The 23,621-nt window shown below is 37.9% G+C and overlaps 3 protein-coding genes across 10 annotated transcripts; 1 reads left to right on the top strand and 2 right to left on the bottom strand.

The window, feature by feature from the left end:
* Positions 1 to 416: 416 nt before the first annotated feature.
* atxn7l3b (ataxin 7 like 3b) lies at positions 417 to 6,099 on the bottom strand. Of its 8 annotated transcripts, none has more exons than XR_013787787.1 (10): positions 5,749 to 6,074; positions 5,038 to 5,158; positions 4,801 to 4,933; positions 3,765 to 3,936; positions 3,502 to 3,599; positions 2,478 to 2,500; positions 2,209 to 2,254; positions 1,823 to 1,877; positions 1,538 to 1,659; positions 676 to 1,440 (listed from the first exon to the last, which is right to left on the bottom strand). XR_013787787.1 is itself a non-coding variant. In XM_079476924.1 (9 exons), the coding sequence occupies exons 2-8, from the start codon at positions 5,086 to 5,088 to the stop codon at positions 1,580 to 1,582; spliced, it is 639 nt and encodes a 212-aa protein (XP_079333050.1). In that variant the 5' UTR covers positions 5,089 to 5,158; positions 5,749 to 6,099; the 3' UTR covers positions 676 to 1,440; positions 1,538 to 1,579. The 8 variants fall into 8 exon arrangements, 4 of the variants coding, with proteins under 4 accessions (XP_079333052.1, XP_079333050.1, XP_079333051.1 ...); XR_013787785.1 differs by having other exon boundaries at positions 907 to 1,440; positions 2,442 to 2,500; positions 5,749 to 6,099; XR_013787786.1 differs by having other exon boundaries at positions 477 to 1,659.
* Positions 6,100 to 6,474: 375 nt separating this feature from the next.
* Positions 6,475 to 9,454, top strand: dnajb14 (DnaJ heat shock protein family (Hsp40) member B14). The gene has a single exon (XM_079476922.1). The coding sequence runs from the start codon at positions 6,519 to 6,521 to the stop codon at positions 7,647 to 7,649; it is 1,131 nt and encodes a 376-aa protein (XP_079333048.1). The 5' UTR covers positions 6,475 to 6,518; the 3' UTR covers positions 7,650 to 9,454.
* slc4a1b (solute carrier family 4 member 1b (Diego blood group)) lies at positions 8,911 to 19,546 on the bottom strand. The gene is made up of 17 exons (XM_079476919.1): positions 19,486 to 19,546; positions 17,745 to 17,916; positions 17,170 to 17,305; positions 16,999 to 17,065; positions 16,844 to 16,886; positions 15,698 to 15,882; positions 15,372 to 15,582; positions 14,593 to 14,796; positions 14,235 to 14,383; positions 13,944 to 14,138; positions 12,814 to 13,062; positions 12,180 to 12,269; positions 11,790 to 11,956; positions 10,640 to 10,881; positions 10,380 to 10,549; positions 10,094 to 10,267; positions 8,911 to 9,763 (listed from the first exon to the last, which is right to left on the bottom strand). The coding sequence occupies exons 2-17, from the start codon at positions 17,902 to 17,904 to the stop codon at positions 9,683 to 9,685; spliced, it is 2,523 nt and encodes an 840-aa protein (XP_079333045.1). The 5' UTR covers positions 17,905 to 17,916; positions 19,486 to 19,546; the 3' UTR covers positions 8,911 to 9,682.
* Between the last annotated feature and the right edge of the window lie 4,075 nt (positions 19,547 to 23,621).

Raw genomic sequence — 23,621 nt, 5'->3', positions numbered from 1 at the left:
AAAATAAAAAGAATCCACCTCAAAGGCCTTTGCGACCTAAACATAAGTAAAGGTTTAGGTCAGATTTCACTCGTTTCGTAAAATAAATCATTAAGAAAAAATAATAAGTACCTCCCCCAATTAGGTTGTTATTCAATGTTAATTCCCTTATGTTAATAAGTAGTATACTATAGTATAGTTAAAGTATTAAGATACTCAACTAGATTTGATCACAATATATTTAGATTGATATATGCGAATTCTTATTAATGCGAGTAGAAATATAGCAAACTAAACGGAGTTCCTTATTGGTTTTATTTTCAGTTGACATCATTCATTTTTTCGTTTCTTAACCACAAAGATAGATTTATTGCCCAATGCTTATTTCTAACCAATTCAATCTTTCAAATCCCTTGAGTTTAAATAAGGAGTGATTACGCAAAGGTTCTATAATAATTGAAAACTACTTTTTTATAATGGATGCAAGCGTTTAAGACAAAAAAGCCAACAATGGACCGCAGAAATTTCAAGTCTTTTGAGGACAGACAATTTGTGACATAGCAGTTAAAGGTTTGCTGCATTGTGGGATACACCATCCCACACACTAGGCTCTGCTTACAATTCTTAAAAAAAACATGAAAACTAAAAATACCTTTAAATCTGCAAGATAAGACACAACACCCAGAGATATTTTTTCTGTAGCACACATGATGCATGTTCTGAGATCTTTTATTACATGCCCATAAGCCAATGACTCATGGTGAGGATAGCAGCATTTTTCATCTAGTCAAATATATACACAGGAACACAAGGTGAGACCGCACAGGACACATTACACTGTAAACATCTAATACATAAGAAATACAAAAAGAAAACAATTACACTGATAAAGATACTCTCAAGTCATGATTACATCTTTTTTTTTTTGGAGACTACCAACCTCTGTTCTCTTTTTAACCAATAACTTACCATTGGAAAACATGTAGTATGATGATGATGTGCTAGAGGACTAGAGTAACATACAGTACAATTGTACCACACTTTGGCTATCGGAACTACAGAGAAAAGAATATACTTTACTAGATCATGATTTTCAATACAATTCAATAATAACAAACAGTACAATAAGTAACCTGATGGGAAATTGTTGACATTGATTACTAATCTGGATGCGCATGCTAATAACCTTGCACAATATATTTTAATTGCTTCAACATCCCCTAGAATAAGAGGGCACTGATATGCGAAGGTATAATTATACATTGTATATGGATAGAATTTTTATTTTAGAAAGAATCCTGTTTCTTTGTAATGGGAAAGGCCCATCATCTGTGACTCTATGCTCAGCTGTTTCTGTCTGCCGATAAGATGACGAGTTTGAACTTCCTCCCTGAGAGAATAACGCAAGTTCCTCTATCCTAAACGTGTTGTTTTAAGGAGACCACCCATGTGCAAATATTCCTAAAGAAGAAAATAAGTAAAAATAAGAAAAAATGTAAACTGAATGTCAGAAGAATTAGTCCATGTCTCCCCCGTTGATCAGCATAATTAAGCTCACGCAATTCAGGCTGCGATCACGTGACTTCTGATTCCAACAGCATTATTGAGAAAATGTCTCGTCTCTTAGCAACACGCAGGAGCTATCTTGGTTCTCCATGTGGCGCTTAGGACCCAGCAAAGCTTCAAAGGAAAAAAAAGAAAAGTAATCTATAATGTCATCTTTCTGCATCTGCAGTAATGCGCTGTAGTACGTTTTTGAACTTGCATTACGCATTCAACTCAACATTTTAGCATGCTTAAATCAATCATGCGCCTGAACATATGTAAATAAAGAATTTTCTACCATCTGAGAAAATTGCGGCTCTCGTCATCGATACGTATCAGCCAGAGGCATCAGGCTAAATGTACATGGATAAACAAATGAGAAATATGCATATAATACAAAGACATCACACGAAAATCTGTCCTTTGTGAATGACCCGTACTTGATGCAAAATAGACAGATGTAGGCTTCCATTCAGTCATTTTAAAGCAACTATAACTCGTCAGCCAAAATAATCGAATGTCTTTTGGGGGCATATCTTGATTTATTTGTTCAATTAAAGGTAAATGCCGTGGTTTTACGGTGTACTTTAAACATGCTAATTGCACTTTGTAGACGATGTTACAATGCACACAATTCTTCTTTTCGAATCTCACAGTCTGTTTGTGTTAAACGCTCATACTTACCATTTTTATGTTTCATCGATTTGGATCTTCTCGGTGAATTTGGATTCTGTACAGAAAGAAATGAAACATCAAACATTTGCATGCAGTGCACTTGAAAAGCAAATGAAAATAAATTAATTTACACCCTGTAGTCCATAAACAAAAACATTGTGCATTCTACAGCCTTTAAAAAGCTAGCCCTACATAACGTGTGACTATCAATATGGAAAGGTCATCTAAGTGAGAAAACTTACCAAAGATACAGGTTGTTTCAAAGATTGTAAAAATACCTTATCTGACTTTCTCTTCTTGGCTGGAAAACAAAACGTCAGTATGTTTAATGACATGAATCCGATACAATTATCAATACACCAATAAAATTATTTTTTCAGCAGTTGCACTGGTTCTATTAAATCGACTGTACAGTGCCCATGACAACAGTGTGGGAAGTTAATATGATGCGTCCGAAATCACCAACTTCCATACTATATAGTCATGAATAGTATATCCTAAACCTCAGTATGCAAAAAACAGTAGGCGAGAAATAGCCGGATGGTCTACTACTTCCGCCGAAATGTGTGAGTGTGGATCGTATGGACACTTCTCTTACCCATGATGCCACAGGAGCTGAGAAACGGTCAAATTTAAAAGTAAATCAAATAAATATAGCAGAAAACAAAAAAGGGAGGACGTCCGTTTTCAATGTAAGTGCCAATTAATGAATTTCTCGTGACTGAATTATGGACCCTTGTTATTTTAATCCTAAAACTAACTTTTTTTTGTGGCTTTCTTCGTGTTAAGCTGCTTTGCAACAATGAAACATTGTGAAAAGCGCTATATAAATAAAACTGAATTGAATTGAATTATGTTTTTTATCAACGCTCCATGTAGGTTGTTGTTAATACGTCATAGGTCAAAGAGCATACGGGTCCCATGACCATAAAACATGGCAGATGTCCGAAATGTATTCATACTACTCCCACTCATATTATATAGAACGTACTGTTTAAACGGCCGATAGGTAGGTACTTATTCAAATTCAGAACGTACTGTCACAGTATGTGATTTCAGACACAGCATCTGTGTCTGTGTCTATTACAATCTGTTTGGAAAATTTAAAGTTTGAATCGGTCCAAAAACCTTTTTTTTAAATAATTGTTTAGTTATGTAGCTAGGATCAATTATGGGGGGTCTTCCAGGGGATCTCGGCTTCTATGAAAAATTATTCTAGAAATCTGGTTTAGCCACCTAATACTTCCACTATAGTCCACAAAACTAAGATTACAATTTAAGACGGATGCACAACTATCTCACCTTTCTTTTCTGCGCCATAAGACCAATCATTGTCGTTTGCATCATCATTGTCCTCTTGATCGCTCTCTGATTTGTTTGTGTTGTTGCCGCTTGCAATTCTGAATAAGGGGAGACAAAAACATAATACATTACATCATATTGCTACCACAGTCCCGCGACACTATCTTTTTGATGAACATTTGCCTGCGGATCAAGCAGCATCTTTATGAAACATACAGTAAAGTCAAGAGCTTTGCAGTGATGACGACGGTCATTAACTGTACCTGCGGTTGGCAATGCGACTGCTGTTGCGGCCCATCCCGAGGCATTTCTCCAGGTGTGGAGCAAAGCGAGACGCAGCAATGCTGCGGTTGCAGTTGGGACACACACACTCTTTGTTTTTCCACTGGTTGTACACTTGCCCAAAAATGTCTACTCCAGGCTGGTCCACAATTTCTACAAAAGGCAAAGTGGACAGCGGAGTGATAGTTTAGATTATCAGACAAAAATAACTAACATTTCAGACCCCTTTATACAAAGCTACCTTATAGCTTTAAAAGAAAAATAGAAATGAAATGTTCTGTTCTCTTTGGAGCTTGACACTACAATCTACTTTTGTCATTTTAAATGATTAAAAAATTCCCTTGAAGCCACCTCAGAAGTTCAAGTTTATTAAGGCACATGGCTGAAACACTTTCCTTGACCGATATCAAAACTTAATTTATAGTTGTGAGTGGATGCAGCAAAATCCAGAACAAAAATGAATGGAAACACGCCAACAAACTTTGCTTGCTGCGGCCCGCTCTTTGGGAATTACCCACTCAATTTGGTATCTATGTAAAGCTTAGAATTTATGCTTTTGGGTTCATCTACTCTCCACAACGTTATTACGGCGTATTTAGTAAGCTGTATTTATGTAGCCTACAGATTATGTACAAATCTCTATTTAAAAAATTTACCCATATGGCAGGTTTGTGGTCCAGGGTCAGACATGTATTTTAAAGCAAATTGATAGGTTTGTGAATGAAAACATTACTATTGTAGCTTGAAATGCTCAAAATCATTCACGGCAGTAGACAACTTAGAACCCATTGGGTCATACGGATTGTTTAAATGATGGATGCGTGTGCTTTTTTTAGCTTTGCAATTTCGAAACCTGTATAGGAAACTAACACTACATACTTTTGATATAAAACACATTTTTTTTGTGCTCGGCTGAAGTAAGGAAGTCATATACATCTGGTGTGGCATGACAGTGAATACAGTATGCGAGCATTTTCATGACTTTGGTTGAACGATTCCATTGTACCAGACTCTCACCGAAGTCCTTCATACTATCCTGGTCTGTATCGTCCACGAAAAAGTATCCTTGTTTGACAGCCCTGTGCACCTCAAAACAAAGACCCAAACAGGCGTCTTCCACCAGGTCAGACAGGATCTCTTGAGCAAAGCCCTGTGGAGAACGTACAATGCACGCATGAATATACATTTATTTACACAACACAATTGTTAAGAAAACAAATCTGAATGTTGAGATAAAGAAAACACGTAAGGCACCTCCATCTTACTGTTGTCCATACTGGACAGAGACACGTCCTCCATTTTCATTTGCAAAAGCTGCAGGAGAATGAACTGCTGTCTACATGCTGTAGTGCAGCAGTCACAGGCTGAGGAGACACTGGAACAACAACCCAAACAAAGAGGACATGAGACAGCAATATATTACCATCAAACAATGCTTACAAAACAAGAGTCATCCTCATTTTAACTCCTAATAAATGTATTCCTAATAAACGGTGCTGCAGTAATACAATAAGAGAATGAATGCGCCGAGATGTCGTTGCATTACGTTCAATAACACATTTTTACACGGCAAATCGCACTTATTTCAGAATTTGTAACACACAAGTAACACGCAGCAACTGTCTATGTAACATCGTCGTCGATGAACCGAGAAATCGCGACATCGTAACGTATCTCTCAAAGACTTGAATGGCAATGCAGGGTGAAATACAAAGATTCAACAAGAGACGATTAAACTCCGATGTTTACTTGAATGAGATCACAAACACAATATTGATCAGTAAACACGATTGCTGTTAAAAAGGCATTACACAGATCCCCCAAATGATTATTGATGCATTCAACACCATACACCGCCTTACATTAGACCGACGTATAAGACGTTACGCCCTTAAATCGTCTGGGAAACGACGTGATCTAGATCCTGGCGTGATTTCGAGAATTTTAGTGCATGTTTTTACTTACCAGCTCTGGGGTGAAGGTTGTTGGTGTTTTCGGTCTGTTCGCTGTACTGGCTGTAGCTTCTCATCGGATCGAATCGATATATGTTTTAATTTGATTGAAATCCGCCCGTTCTTTGTCCCGATAATGTGAGGCTCATACAGACATTTCCCTTACAACGCTTCCTCACAGACAAAACCAAAGTTCCACATTCATCGCTGAATCTCTTATCCTCCGCCTGCAGACTTCCATTTCCCCTCGATCAGACCCGGTTAATCAATCCTCATCGATCCATCCTGATTCCCGGACCGCTCAATCGATTAACCAGATCCGACAGAGGGCGCTAACTCAAGACTATACACAGTATGTAAGTCCTTATACTTTAGTTGCTATGCATACGCAAAAGTGCAATACTTTAGCAATGGAAGTCCCACGATCATGTAAAAGGACCCAGTCATCAATCCATCCAATCGTCTAACGGTTCTCTGAGGGCACAAAGAGTTGCATTTAAGTGTGACATAATTTCTAGTGCTATTGATACCAGGTTATATTTAATACCGGGAGCTGCTGTTGTTTTATTGTGACCTGAGCGAGCGATTTTAAGGATCTCGTATGACTGAAATAGCTGTCTCGCAGTCGCAGAGGAGACAATGTGGATGGCGAGTGCGAAGACTTTTGTTTAGGGACTTTGGCGCCAATGCGGCACCTGGCAGCTAACAGCAGAGGGCGCTGAGGCGACACTTTAGTTCGCGAACCTCTGTTGAGTCGAGGAAGAAGCAAAAGAAACAGAAACGATGGAAGGAAACCGGGACGAAGCTGAAAAATGCATGAAAATCGCCACCAGAGCCCTCGAAGATGGCGATAAAGAGAAGGCTTTGAAGTTCCTCATTAAAGCAGAAAAACTGTATCCGACCCAGAAAGCCAAAATATTGCTGGAAGCGTTGCTAAGGAATGAAAGTACAGCCGGGACTGGCAGAAAACGAGCCAATGGAGCACAGCCAGAAACCCAAACCCAACACGAGACACAGAAACAGGACTCGGGAGCTGGTGATTCAAGTAAAACATTTACCAAGGAGCAGACTGAAGGGGTACAGAGGATAAAGAGATGTAAGGATTTCTATGAGGTACTGGGTATCAGTAAAGATGCCAGTGATGAGGAACTAAAAAAGGCCTATAGGAAACTGGCTTTAAAGTTCCATCCTGATAAAAATCACACGCCAGGAGCGACAGAAGCCTTCAAGAAGATCGGAAATGCCTATGCGGTGCTCAGCAACCCAGACAAGAGAAAGCAGTACGATGAGTATGGTGGAAACGAACCCAGCAGCCCAAGTCACAGCTCTCAAGGAAACTTTGACTTCCACCGAGGCTTCGAGGCTGATATTACACCCGAAGATCTTTTCAACATGTTCTTCGGGGGCGTCTTCCCTTCACAGAGCACGCACACGTTCACCAACGGCAGAGCACATTTTAGTCGCCAGACGGACCAAACCAGAGAGAGAGCGGAGGAACGGAGAGAAGGTGGCTTCTCCATGTTTATTCAACTGATGCCCATCGTTGTGCTGATCTTGGTGTCGGTTCTCAGCCAGCTGCTGGTGTCCACGCCGCCCTATAGTCTGTACTCCAGACCGTCCACTGGACAGACTATTAAGAGACAAACTGAGAATCTGCATGTAGACTATTATGTCACCCGAGATTTTAAATCTGAGTTCAAGGGCTCAGACTTGCTGAAGATCGAGAAGAGTGTGGAGGAAGACTACGTTTCCAACGTGCGCAACAACTGCTGGAAGGAAAGGCAGACGAAAACGGATCTGATGTATGCTGCTAAAGTGTACAGGGATGAGCGACTACGGAAGAAGGCTGAGCTCATGACCATGGATAACTGCAAAGAGCTGGAAAGACTGAACGACCTCTTCCGCGGAGGATGAACCGGAGGCTTAACGACACTTAGAATATTTGAAAGACACGATAGATTCATATGTTAATGTTTCTTGCTTTGTTTTTAACATGATGATAGAATGAAACTCTACGTAAACTAATATTAGAATCGTTTTGAAAATCCCTCACCTTCCACTGGAATATGTTTTGCTGTATAGCTCAGTCGACTGACAAAAAGTAGGCTACTAGAGCCATCGGGTGTATATATACGATATTATATATACTGTACATAACATAATATAATTTCTTATTTTTAAGTCATGTTTAAGTTCAAAGTGCTTTAGACAGGCAAGGAGAAAAGAAATAAAAGTTTACTTTTAAAAATGTATTTAAATGTGTGCAAAGCAGCGAAATGAGAACGAAGGTAATATATTGCTCAGACAATAAATGCACAGGTAAATGGATGTATTTGGACTGAAACTCATCTGACTTCTTCTGTATGCTGGTTCCAGCTGCATGTGGTCGAGGAGCAAAACTCTGTATCACCATGCTTGGTTTATAATTCTGCTGACCTTAATGATCTCATTGTTTTTTTATCTATTTGAAAACATAACCGCAGTGCGTTTAGATTGTAGGCCACATGATTTATAGTGCAGAATTAGTATTTGTATTCTATATAACTGGAAGCCAGGCTAATGCTTATGGATCTGGTCCGAATTGTGGCAGCAGTGTCCGGTGTGGGATGCAGATGTCTAATGGTTTTTTGGTGAGACTGGTCGGACCAGTGCACTCTAGTTTCTCTAGGAATTGGCCATTCCTGAAAAGGCAGAGTTTATCCATGATCTTTATCTAGGTGACTAAAGCACACAACAAAATTGCTAAAACATTAATGAAGTAAATATTTAACCGTTCCTGTAAGTGAGAGGTCCAAAATGGGTAGTGTTGAGAAATGCTTTTTTACAGGGCTGTAAAAACATAAATGAATAAAAAGTAATATTAAATTTTATATGTTATCTGCATTCTGAAGTCCCTCATGAGATTACTGCAGCCACACTCCTTTGTAATAGCAGCGAATGATGAAAGTTAAATAGCCAATACCTGGCAGCATTGTGCAACCATGTGTTAAATGGTCTTTAAAGATTTCTATGAACCACTGGATTAAAGAAGTTACAGTACCATTAATAAATCCTTGCTGATGCATGTGCATTGTCCCTCATGAGAAGGTAAAGTGTTCATCCAAACTTCACCAGAACAGCTTGTGTTTTCCTTACGACTGCAGTCAGATAATATAATCACTGTAAAACTGTATTTGCTCATATAAAACCACATCCAACCTTCCTTTAATCGGACAAGTACAACGTGTGGGTATTGGGGTAAATAAAGAAAGACTCGAACATTCTGTGCACTTCTCCAGCACCTGTTCCTCCTCGTACTGCTGCTGGATAATGTGTCCTATGGAAATAACAAAGTCTGGACCACAGACCAGATCCACTGATATTACACTCTTTGAGATCATGGCTTTTTGAAGCAATTTGGTTGTTGTGAGGGGAACTGCGTGGAGCTCAATATCTGTAAGACAAGAAGAAACCAGGCTTCGGCTAAGTCAAAAGTCCCTAAGAACTAAAACCAGATCTTGGATCATTAGTAAAAAGAAACGCATTTCTCAAAATCTCTCAAACTAGCACACACATTTGATTTTATATGTTATTTTATTGCACATGTGTTTTTGTATTGTCGGTTCCTTCATTTTAATTGAAAAAACAAAAATGGACACTGTCCCGATATGGCACTACCCTTATTTAACTGATGTTTAGCCATGCCACTGCAAAATCAAAAATGTGGGCAATAAAAATATTTACACAAACAAATAAGAGCGCCATGTTTTATGTTATGAAACTAATTTGAGGAAGTTGCAACATGCTTAATGGTTGGTGGTGAAAATGCAAGAACATTATTTAAAAACATTTTGTCTTATTTGTCAGTGAGAAAACATAAACAAAGGAGGTGAGAACTACAGAATTGCATGTGTCGATGGCCTTTGATCACACAAAGAGATGAAATGAGTGACGGCAGATGGAAGCATCTACAGTGGCATCTGAGATTCATTGTACATGTCCACTCCCGGCTCCTCCTCAAACGTCACTTTGGCATCATCAGCGTCGAGCTATATTGAAAATACCAATTGAGAAAGTCAGAAACAAAGAACAAGTACGCCCCCAAAAAATCAAAAGTCTGAAATCATAAACCCAGCACAAAACCAGAAATGCACAATAACTATTTTCCGTTCCTCCCATAAAACTATCTTGTGGCATCATAAGAGTTAGAATATAGCCCATGAATATAGCTTTAGAGCTCGATGGTATCTTTACCGCATTCATTTTTATTGAATTACGAAGAACAGCATGCCAAATTTTGCTAAAACATTTTTTATTTTTGAACGTTTGGAACGACAAAAATGAGCAAATAGTGACAACTATAATCTCGTGGTACTTACACATTTCATCTCTATCTCAGTGAACAGTCGTCCAGTCATGAACATGCGCAGAGGGATGGTAAGAATGAGGATAAAGGGCAGAGCCAGTGATGCAGGGCTTGACTTGACTATCCACAGGACGACCAAACATCCAATCTGTATAGCAGTGTACACGTGCATCTTACAGGTGCTGACCTGCAGGGGGAACCAGAGACCACCATCAGCCCGCTACACGCACAAGCGGTCACAGCATATGACATTCTGTCATCAGGACTGCATAATATTCCAACAGTGTGTCCAAACTTACTCTTGTAACGTAGGGTTCATTGGGGTGATACTTTTTCGGGATGAGGAGCAACAGCATTCGATCCCACAGCTGGATCCCACTGAGGGATGTGATTCCCATGTAAAGGAAGATCCCGAACAGAGCTGTGACCGGAATCATTTTTAGAATGGGCTCCATGAGGATGGACAGACCTGCAGACAGGTTAATGTACCTTTTCTTGCTGACCTCAGGAGAAGAAGTATAAGAACGATGTGCTGATATTTCAAGACTGTTCTACGTACCAACAAGCAAGGCCACTACTACACCACTGACTCTTTGTTCCAGAACCTTCTCAATCTCAGGCTTCGGAGCATTGCTCATGATGGTGAGGGCGTTGGCGTGGGATACGGAGCGTACGGTGGTAGCGCTCAGCCAGGGAACGCCAAATATGGCACTAAGACCCCCCATGCTCACCAGAATAAGAAGGTCCATGTGAAAACCAGAACCCTTGACCATTTTTCTCTCTGGTTTACTCACAATGAGCCTTTTAAAGAGAGATCAAGCAAAAAAAGAAAGTTTTCCGTCAATATCTTTGAAAACATTAAACTAAGATTCTAAATAAATAGTAGATATATAAGCCAAGTTGTAGTTCTAGTTCACATGCAAGTGTACTTTTTATACTATTTGGCTTTGTTTACTATTTCATTTTATTTATAAAAGTATATTTTTAAGTATACTTTAATCTTATCAGTTGTAAACTCTTGAGTACACAACTACACAAAAAGAAGACTTCAATTTGACTTTTTTTTCTATTAGAAAGAAGTCATTAAACAAATCCTTCTTTTGTAAGCTAGCAAAGGTGACAGGACTAATGAAATTAAGTTTATTCTTATTGCCAAAACATTCATGTCTTATTTAACATATTATTATCCATTCGTAACTATTCTACAACGTGGCTATTTCGTATTAAACAAATCACACTAAAACGTAAAAATGAAATAACCTCATAAAATTGTATGAATTGCTGTGAGATTGTGGTGCTATGTCCTAACAGGGCACTTCTGTTTCTTATGCGTTGGGCCGAGAAGCCCCGCCCACTGTGAAATCTGATTGGTCTCAATTCCACTTTGCATAATTGTATATTAAACATATAAACAGGAAAGCAGTTTGGTCACGTTGCGCAGAATGGTTACTTTTGTTCGACAGTTTCATTGGTACATATTTAGCATATGCTTTATGTAATTTATACTACATTTAGGAAATTTATTACATTTTATTAGTACACGTTTTCCCTAAAAATCTAATTTAAATCATTAGTGTGGCCGATGTCATGTTCCACCGCTAAGGAACTTGTGCACGCCTGGTTATAGTCACAATGGTCACGATCCTATGATTTAATGTGAAAATGGGCTGGAGCGGATCAATGACCTTCCTTCAGAAAACATCACTCACGTCGTGATCTGAGACTCGAGGAAAATGAGGATGAAGACCAACATGGCTGGGACAACACTGGCAAACATCATCCACACAGGGAAGGACTTGTGTTCGCCCAGTGGGTTGATGAACCAGCCTCGCATCTTAGGGTTGGACACCTGCAGACCCTTAGGCACCGCTAGTTTCTGTAACACAGGTCAAAGGTCAGAGGGCAACATAGCAACTTTACAAGACCTGAATTGGTGCCCTAAAAGTGCCTATTCATTGTCTATCTATAACTGCAAGCAAGGAATCTATTCATTGTTATCAAATTCCATTTCTAAGTGAAACATTGTAGATTTATGCAGAGGCTTATCGATCTTGCATATTGTCAAGAAACATACACTAAATACTAAATGACACGCACACCTGTGTGTATGTATCCTGAATGTTAATGTCAACAGCAACCATAAGGAAAAGGGCAATGGGAACACCAAAGTCACCAAGAAGACGTCGAATCTGTGCAACAAACATTAACAACATTAATAAGCTGGCCAATGAAAAATTTTCAATATTCAAAAACACTAGAGATGGGCAAATACATCAAAAAGTATTTGGCTACAAATTACAAATACTTACTCATCAAATGTATTTTAATAAAATACAAATGACTGCTGTAAAAATGTATTTAATTAAGAGCAACCATGGAGTTAGATCTACATAGAAGAAAGTGAGAAACGTTTTCTAAACATCTTAGAATTTTTGCTGTCTGCGAAAAGCTTGTGGGGTTAAAACAAAGTACAATGTCCTTCATTAAAAGGTGTGTTTTTCTCTGTATGATCACCAGATCCTGGCATGCCACCCCTGCCTGGTGATGAAAGTTATTGTACGCAAGAAAAAAACAACATATGTGAAGAAAGTATTTTAAGTATTTAAAAATACAAAATACAGTCTCTCAAAGTATTTCATTACATTTGACTTTTTTTGGTTAAGGAAAGTACAAATTTAATATTTTCAATACATTTAATTAAAATACTGCCCATCTCTGGATATACATACAGACCTTGCCTGGCAAGAATGAGCCATTCTTAAACATGCGTAGGTAGTAAGCTATGGAGAAGCAGCCAAACATGAGACACATGGACAGAAGAGCCGTGTTGGGATACACCCGGTGTACAACGTCCCTCAAAACAGTCACATTGCCTGTAAAGTTGTCCTTGAGTCTGTGATGGCTGACAACAGTGTGCCAAGGGTCTTCAGCTGTACTGTTCAGATGATCGTAATTCAGAATGAGAGGATGTTCTATGAAAACCTTTGATGGCGGATGAAACAGAGAGAATTGTTTTATGCACGATATGCATTGTGCTCAATGTCATCAATATTATTTCATTTTAAACCTTGATTAAATGAAACTTGATTTTGGTTTTTTAAGTTCTGATTACAGTATGAAAATGTTAAATCTGACTATTTTAAATATTCCACTAACCATGTAAGAATAGCATTTAAAACTGTTTAGCAATGACATATAATGTTGAAAAAGGTTATTTTAATGTTACTATAAATAAGTTTCTAACTTTTAGAAAATGTTCTTCTGTTGTTTCCTGTTGCCTGGGTTACTGCATAGCCCGCAATGAACCATTGATCAATATTGGTTTTACACATTAAAGCTCATTACAATAACTCCAACAATCCTAAAATCAATCATGTAAAAATGTATCCTAAAAGTTTACAGTAGACGGACAGTATGTGTGCTTCCTTCATGCTGCTTTGTTTGCACATCACATAATATCCCCTTATTTCATGTTTGCTAAATAAGAACCACATACTTAATATCCACAGTAGCTTATTTATGGTTACATTGTGATAAATATTTTTAGTGTGTGTTCACGCTAAGCATACAACATGCATACCACGTCATATTAAAATAGCTACCCCTTAGTTTTAAAATACGTCTACAGTATAAATATTTTTTTAATTTGAAAGAACTTTACCTACAGATATGTACTGGTAGACGTACATTAACGTTACAATTTGTTACACTGTAAATTCTGTTTAAATATGCGGTGCATTGCGGGTCGTAATACCAAATATTCTTATTTGTGTAGGAATCACTAAATAAACTTTTTTTAAATTCAGAGCAAATGTATATTACAATTTTTAATGGATGAATGATCACTTGTTTAGGATGTGTACCTTGCCAAGCTTGGCAAAAGTCTCATAGATGAAGATGAGGGAGATGAGGATGGAGAAGATCTCTTGAGTGAAGCGGGAAATGAAGCGCACCAGGAAGCTTCCCTCTACGGCAACAATTGCCACGACGATGACCACCATCCACGCCCCAACCCAGACTCTGCCTACGATGTACTCGATACCCTGAGACTTACAGAACTTAAGGCGGGAGGAGAAGCAAGATGGGAGAATATAAATGAGCAGAACAGACACTTGTCTCTTGTCTTCATGTGAATGTTGTAGAGCGAGACTCACAGTAAAAAAGGCTTCTTCAAACACCAACAGAGGTCCAGAGAAGCCAACAACTAGCACAGGTTGAGCTGCGATGAGACAGAAAATGATCCCCTGTACTGAGGTCGAGATCATCAGCTCTGAGACGCCCATCATGTTCTCCACTTTATCAGCTGCAGAGAGGAGCAAAAGTGTGCCAAACACTATTATATTGGCTGCGGTTTCAGAAGACAAGATCAACATCATTGGCTTTGTTTACATGCAGCCAAAATCCTTTTTTTACTGAAAACCGATATAGATTTTCTGGATTCTGACTTTCTAAAAGAAGAATATTACAGATTGGATTGGATTTCAAAGACAAACTGGATCATACTGATCATACCAAGGAGGCCTCCGAAGGTGATGGCAGGCGAGAGCGCAGCAAAGTAGATAAAGATGATTGCGGCCACGACCTGAATGTTCAGGGCATCCTTGATGTCACTGGTGTAGTGTTTGTAGCGCCTCCTGAAGTCTCTGATCATGCCACCGAATGGGACGCCTGTACGGGCCAGAGGATCCTCTGCTGGAGGCACTGAGCATTTCGAAGCTTTGGGAAGATAGATAAAGTTAGATCTGTGGGCTCTGGTGTTGTGACTAGTGGTGATTATTGCAAAACAATTTTATAACTCTTTGTTCTACAGTAACAAACAGATATCTTGACATAATCCAGATTATTATATATGTTATGTCTTTCATTAATAAACTCACAAAAAGGGTTGGGAGGGATTCATTTGACAATTTATCCTCATTATTATTTGCCCAAAATGATCAGAATCATGTATTCTAGAGTAATAACTATTATGGGAGATACATTTATTCTAAATTTCTGAATGTTATTCATTCATATAATTTTGAACATCAAACTGGTGGTCAAAATGGTGACATTTTATTTTTAATATACAGAACACAAATTCCATGCATTTTCCTGTCCTCTTTTTCCTGTCCTAATTTTTAAATTATCGGTCGATACTGATTATTGGCCGATATATCGGTGCATCTCAAGTAATAAGATTGATGTACTGTCCATAGATGATTGATACTTTTTGTAATTTTCACATACTGTACATTGTATAAATATCATTCAAGTTTGTGATAAAGGTAATTGTATGTGTTTGTTCTTACGTTTGCGAGGTTTGACATCTAGGCGGAGGATGGGATCGGAGGGCCGGAGTCTCTCCTGAAGGAGTTTCTTTTGGAAGGGAATAAGTGACGTGAGCATGGACTCATTTGGAATCTCAGTGGGAGGGATCACTATACAGCAGTCCATGAAGTCTGTCACAGCATCAGTTAGCTCTCTGTCACTCTGAGCCTGAAACGCTGCCTGATTAAAAACCTGGAGATAGATTTACAAACATCACAGGCAGAAGAAAAGAACAGCCAAACATATCAAAAGATCTTCTCTCCATATGATCTTCAGCAAGGATTTGAGCTGTTGTCTGTGGTCTTACTTTATCAGCCAGAAGCGCTGCCATTGCCCGGCCACATTCGTGATAATCCATGTCGTTCTTAGAAGGGCCAATAAGGATGAAGATAAATCGCACAGGCACACGGGTTTCCAGGGCCGATTCTAACACAACGCCATCCCGGAGACGCATAAATGCCACTGTGGGCTTCTCCAGGAATTCCAGAGCACCTTACACACAAACACACACAAAATAAAAACGAATATTTACGAATTGTCCAGAATGTACTGTTGGAAAAATAGTCTGAAATGTTTCCAAGCAATACCCTTTTAAAAGGTCCTAATATGTACCCCTGAGGTACTAATACGCACTCTATGGTACCGCTCCAGTGACAGCTCGGGTCATTTTTTTGAAAGTGTACTGTAATTGCGGCGCTGAATTACTGAAATACCACTCAATAGGTTAGTCCAAAAATATTCTGAAAAATTTTATGGCAAGATCTTTAACATACAGTAGTTCTCTGGACAAATATTTTTATGCTGCATGAACAACCAAATTCATAATAAAATATTTGGCAAATGTGGGATGGGCTATACACATTTTGCCTAAATCTAGGGTTTCCTTTACCACTTTACCATTTTTCACTGCCGTATTGGAATGAACTCATATTGTAATTCTTCAAGGAGCCAAGTATTGCCATACAGCTTCAGGTGAGTAATACTTTTTAATTGTATGCATGCGAAATGGCAGATAATGAATTGCATTTCATGTCATGTCATGTCAGGTCAAAAGGATTTATTGTATACTTTAAAACAAATTTGTTTGGAGGACCTCTTGACAGAAATGCAATAACACGACTATGTGTTCAGAGATTTAAAAATACCTTATATAATGAAACGTTTTCAATACCTTAGAATGAGCTATTTTTATCTACATACACCACGGGTCCCCTTGCAAGCAATGTTGTTGCCATGTCACCATGTTGTTTCTATCCCTAAACAGACAAATTACTCCACAGAACGCGTATTGTGAATACGTTAAAAAGCGAAAACGTGACAACATCTTACACCTCTCTCAGTCTCTGTAGTGCTTCAAAAAACTACAAATTACACAATGGTCCTTTGAGACACAACTTTGACCTACCATCAAATGTAAAAGCTTTTGTGAAATTGCAGGTAATATTATTCTCACCTACAAGCACCAAAGACGCCTCTGCACTGTCAGCTGTGTCTCTCTTTAGGCAAGAATACAGCAAAACAGACAAAACATATCAGTCATATCAGTACATTTTAAACATTCAAAATCAGGGGAAGAGCAATATGTTCTTATGTAACGTTTTTGCTTACTTTCTCTGTGACTGAGAATTTTTCCATTTCCACACCTGATGCCAGAGGCTGGGTCTCCACTGACTGACTGCAGAGATAAAGAGCCTCTATGATAGAGTGATCTCTATTTAGCTGGTATTTAGAAATGTCTTTGAGTCTTTTTAAGTCATTTGTAAGGTAAAATGTGTGTACCTTTGCTTGTGCATTAATGCCTGAAAAACCTTTTCTCTGTCTCCTGCCAGGATCTCTCTTTGGTCAACCAGAGCATCCACGATCTTCTCCAAGATGCTAGAGAGCATCTTCTCCTCTCTGTCCAGCATCACCACACCTGATGACACACAGACAAAACCAATTTGCTGACATTATGAAAAGAGCTTAATGACTGACAGGGGAAATGAATCCTGTAAGTTTGAGTAAAGTCAAAGAGAGAATGCAGCATGCAAGATCTTTTGAGATTTACCGCAATTCTAAACACAAACACTAGTTAGGGAACACCAGTTTAACTGGTTTAGCAGGACATTATGTGAGGCTCTTGATTATTATTTATGAAACAAACTGTATCTATTGTTTGGGATCTGTGGTTACATCCGTGCTCACATTCCGCAATTCCTAGAAATTATGCTAACCTCTTCAATTCCATATCAGTGCTGTTTAAATGACTCTTAGTCATACTTAAATATCTTTCAAAACATATCATTTTGCTGATTGTGTATGTCAATTCATTTGGCCAGAGGTTTGATACCCTCACAGAAATTTTTTAGTCTCACCAGTGTTCATTGTCCTGCGTAACTGCACCAGGCTCTTGAAGGTGAGATACGAGATGTGCGACGGGCCCCAGCGTCCGGCCTCCACATCATATGTCTCTTCGTAGCCCATCCATCTGCCCATCTCCTGCCAATAAGTTTGCTGAGTTGAATTCTCGTTCATCTTCACGTAGACCTGACCATATATATCACATGGAATAAATCAATACAAAGTAACAGTGAACATCTATTTTGGCAGAATTTCTTTAATCGACATATTCACACAACGCACCTTCACAGGTATCTCTGTACTTTCCTGAGTTTATAATGAATAATATTAAATAATTGTTTAGTTCATAAAATGTTCAAAATAGAAACAGTTTAATATAAAATCTTTACACTACCCATTTCTTACAGTTGTATCTGTTTGAATTTCATATAAACGGATTCTTAGAAAAACACTAGAAACTAAATTGGGATAAAGGGACTATTCACGCAAAAATAAAATTCATTTAATTTATGTCATCAATTATTTCCCCCTCATGTCATTCAAAACATATATGACCGTTTCTTCTGTGGAACACACAAGAAGATGTTTTGAGGAATTGTTGTGGTTTTGTGTCATACAATGGAACTTAAATGTTCTTCACAATATCTTGTGTTCTGAGAGAGAGAAAGTCAGACAGGTTTGTAATAAATGATAAAGGAATGGATTTTTGGATGAAGTATCCATCTAAATATAACTGAAAACTCATTAAAGTCTACCGAATTATCAAAGAGGACCCATTCAGCAATTCCCCTCGAGATGTCACATGACATATCAGTGTCCTTCTTCTTGTTAACATAGTCCAAAAAAGCGATGTCGACAGCTCAAACATGATGGCTAGACCTCTGGCACTCAGCATGACCGAGTATGTGTGTGTGTTGTGTTTCCTGTCCGGAGATGACTGATAAATGAAAGCCCATGTTTACTCTCTAAACATCATTGGTGTGTGTGTGTCACAAATGTGGAAACTTGGGAGTGTGTCTGTGAAACAGGATTATGAACTGTATCAATGTGTGTGTGTGTGTGTGTGTGTGTGCGTGTCTTGGCATGTGCTTGACATTGTCCAGGCAATGCTGTCTCTTTGGAATTCAAAAGTTCACATTAAATTCTGCGTGACCACATATCCACATATCAAGCTATAATTTGAACTTGTATGTTATTGTATTGTCTGATATTGAGATATGTTTTTTTAAACGGTCCTCTTTTATAATAATTGTATTAATATTATTTACATGCAATTTTAGTTTTTTGTTCTATATCGTATTTTTGCGCTAAAATGTAGTTTACTATAAAGCTGCTTTGTAACATCACACATTGTGAAAAGTGTTGCTGCAAATGAAGAGTTTATTTGCAAAAACAGATAACTCATGATATCCTCATGTTATTGTTACTCATCATTACTAACTGCAGTTTATTTGGCATATTAAAAAATGTATTTGAACATTTTCAAAAACGGAGTTATCTGTTTTTGCAAATGAATTCTTTAAATTGAATCGAATGTGTATTTTATACATATTTCATATTGCTACTAATACATGAAAACATTTAAAATATGTAATATAAAGACTTAACAAATGCTTAAGTTTTATGAATGAACCTTAAAAAAGTTTACGTCATTCTTCATTACTCATTATATACAAAATGTATAAAGCTAAATTTAAGGCAACAAATATAACGATAAAATATTTGAAATATAGTATAATATTTGCTTGCACTTACCTTTAGTATAAAGGCTGCTGACCCTGCTGAGAAACAATCTCTGGTCTCACAGATCCATGGAAAATCCCATAGACTTATATAAACTGCATGCATACCTGCAGGTATCACAGACACACCTATACACACACACAGATACAAATGTTGACAACACTCACTTGTAGATGCTTTTGGTCACATACAGTGACCCCCAAAAAAGCACAGAGACACTTAAAATGTAATTGTATTAGATAACAAAATAAGATTGCAAGTGACATTTATTTTGAAGAAACAAAATAAATGATGAAAATGTTCGTTGCAATGGCATATTTAGTACTTGGGTACTTTCAGACTTTAATGTGACACGTCCATATAGTTATTGTGAGGAACTATATGCCTTATAGATCTGCATGTGTAAACTTGAGTTAATTCACTTCATATATGCTTTAAAACTCACACCAGTTGCTTTAAAGTCAATATATTTGATATTTGTCATTCACACGGTTTTAGTAGTCACTTACACATGTGTATTTGTTGGGGTTGTGGTATGTACAGTTGCAGATACATTGCATCTAACAAACATCAACGTATTAAAGTGTGACCAATGTGACTTTTTCACACACACACACACACACACACACACACACACACACACACACACACACACACACACACACACACACACACACACACACACACACACACACACACACACACACACACACACACACACACACACACACACACACACACACACACACACACACACACACACACACACACACACACACACACACACACACACACGCAAACACACCCAAGACGATGTTCTTGTTCTCACCCATAATATTGATTCAGTAAACAGCATGTCTTGATAACTTTGGTTTTATCTCTCTTATTCTGTACCCTGCATGCCTGTGTCACCTGCACAGTTTTCTCTCACCTTCAACAGAGCTTTGCACGAAGAAGAGCCTTCCACCTCTTCTTCCTCCTCTTTCTTCTCATCTATTTCTCCATCCAGGCCACTTGGTCATCACAGCTTTGCTTTACATCCAGAGCGGGCCTACATGCAGTCAAGAGAGAAAGTTACAAACTTTATAATAGCTGGATGCAGATCATGTTGCGATATTCTTATTTACTTGATGTTCAAATGTGTTAAATAAAATATATTTAATCTGACCATGAGACATATGCTTATATTTGTTCATATTTTCAGCATGACGCTTTTTCCTGCAAGAAGCCGTTTTAAGATTCTTTGACTTCATGTAAGGAAAACGCCTTGGGTATTGCCAGCATACTTTCCGAAGTGAGTTTGTGTATGTAACGAATACCTGTATTTATGTTTGAACTCTTAAAAGGCATGTTTACTCTGACTTTTGAATTGAGAAAGCTAAAGCCATTCAATTGCAAAAGTTAAAACAGCTCAGTTTGTTCAAAATAAATGTTTATGATGTTTTCTGGCAAGCAACTAAATACTTTGTGAAAAAGGAAAGGGTTTCATTTGTGTACCATAAAAATTTACTTTGTTGTTCACATTTGTTACCCCTTGTACACCAGTTTAAAAAAGCTCACACTTAGATCTAAAAATGGACAAAACAGTCCTAAGCATATATATTCATAAGTTTTCCACTTTCAATGAACTACCAAACATTCAGAATTGTAACTTTAATGGCAGTTTATTTACATGGAACAACTGTTCTTTAATTATTTTCTCAATGTTTTACAGATTTTGTCTATTTTCTTGGATACTTTTATATTTACCATCAACATTATTTTGTGCATTCTTATTTTCTAAAGCTGTTTCAGAACAGTTTAATCTTGATCATCCCATAAAATTCTGATTCACAAACCCCAAGAAGAATTTAATGTGCCAGCCCAACAATGACTTGGCTTAAAGAAAATTCAAATGTATTTATATTACAATTTTGAGATGCTTGGAACACCACAAGTTGCGTTTGGTCATTTTGGCCAATAAAAAATCAAGGTGCAGTCACTTTCATATGAGACTTCCACGCCCACTTTTTAAAACTGAAGTGGTTTCTTACCTGGTTGCTTATTCTGTGTCCCTTGCCATTCTTTTCGCCGTCCCTTACATCATGTGTCGATTTGACAAAATTTCCACCCCAAAGACAGCACTGGTGACTTTTAAGAAAGAGAAAGGGTTACACATCTAATGCACCCCACCCCTCTCAGGATTGGGTAGAAGATAAGAGCTGCACATCTGGTTTCATGCCAGAGGCAAAGTCCTCTACTCAACATCATCATCATCACTCCTCATCATACGAGAAACGCCACATTCCATTCTGCGTCCTTGTTCTTCTCCCTGGTTGAAGTTCAGTCATGTAAGGTCTCAGGTCTTGTTCAGAGGAATCGAAATGTTACAGTGGATCTCAGATCAGAGGTTAAAAGAGAAAGGCTTGCTGCCTTCAGGTCAGGAGATCTCAGACACTCTCAGTATGTGCAAACAGAACGTAAGGAAACTAAAACAAATGTCTTCTGGTCTTTGTCATGTGGTGGTTTGTTATTATTTTAACATTAACACATGATTATGGTTATAGAAGTCTACTGTACGCAGTAAGAATTAAGAAAAGTGTGCTTTGGTTAAAACCTTTTTTTTCAAAAGAAGATATACTTCTAAAACTTCTTCACAAAAGCTTCCGTGTCCTGCTCAAAATCTTCAGATGAGAAACACATTGGCTGCTTCAACACTGGAGTCAAGTGATGTCCATCCGTTTGTCTTCAGGTGTTTCTTATCTTATCCAGTGTTAATGTCTCTGTAAGGTGTCATCACTTGAGAGGTATGTCAGAATGTCCACATGTCTTTTAAACAATCCAGATGGATGGGGATAAGATGCCGTCACACTTCAAAAAGGATAAAAAGCGCAAACCACTTGTGCTTTACATTCCGAGTCTTGTGAATCCATATGAGAGCTTAGTGTAATCTAAGTCATCATTCACTCACATCATTCCTTCATTGGAAATGTTGCTGTTGTCACGATGGATGTTTACTGTACGGGAAATGCAACTTGCTTCCTAAATGAGATCATTTTCCGAATTCATGTTTTTTCAATTGATTTCAATCAAACTGAAGTTTGTTTGTTTTGATTTAAGCCGTAATAACTCTAAACATCTAACTAACACACGAAAACACAAGAAAAACTTTATAACATTAGAAAAAACATGATTTTTGATTTTATTTAAGCAGATTTATTTCATTTTGGAACCAAACACTTCAATCATTTTCATTGACATTTTGTGTTAGATGGTAAACACAATGGTAATATTTTGGTTAGTATTTGTTGTATAATTGTATAATTTGCAATTCATAATTGGTATAATAGTAATTAGTATTTGGTATGATGTAATAACAAGTTTTGACTGTTCAGTGTAGGTTTTGTTGATGCTTCAGGGGACAGCAAGTGCTGGGTGTGGGTTCACGATTCTGCATTTCTGGTTGTTCAAATATCACAGATTTCACAATATTTTTACAGAGCGGAGATATAGGCGCGTTTGTCCATGGGTGTAATGTTTACAATTCACCTGAACCTTTTTTAACCATCTTTCTCTATTATGCTTTGAATCTTATTTTGACAAAAAGTGACTGTGACATATTTGCAGTTCCTATATATAAAAGCCTAATTTGTTGAGAGATGCCACTTGGTTTGATATACGATTTTCTAATAAAATTACGACAAATAATGTCATTCATTTTCACAGATATATCTCGGGAGTTTCTCGGACGTAATCCAGTGCGCGATCGCCCTCTAGCGGGATCACAGTTCTCATTCAGAGCTCTTTTTAGACGGAGGGACATTTTCGTGTCACATTGTAACAGTTTAATGTGACACGAAAGCCTAAAGCCTCACAAACTCTTCGTTCAGTTGTGATTTATGTTCATTTGATTCAACTTTAATTCTTGTTTACTACAATTCACATAAAACAATCTTAAACGCTCTTTTATTAAAATGTTTTTATATCAACTTCACTTTTCGGGAGTGTGCTCCCCTCACTACAAAGTATAGGAATATGCACAAATATATTTACTGTTTTTCGTTAGTGATCGTTGTGTTTGTGTGAGATGAGATGAGATGCGGGAGGAGAAACTCTTTAAACTGACATACGAAAGAGAGAGAGAGAGAGAGAGAGAGAGAGAGAGAGCT

The sequence above is a fragment of the Barbatula barbatula genome (genome assembly GCF_947034865.1).
Source record: "Barbatula barbatula genome assembly, chromosome: 16".
Classification (NCBI taxonomy): domain Eukaryota; kingdom Metazoa; phylum Chordata; class Actinopteri; order Cypriniformes; family Nemacheilidae; genus Barbatula; species Barbatula barbatula.
Note: the sequence above shows the minus strand (reverse complement) of the source record. Positions and strands in the feature narration are given on the sequence as shown.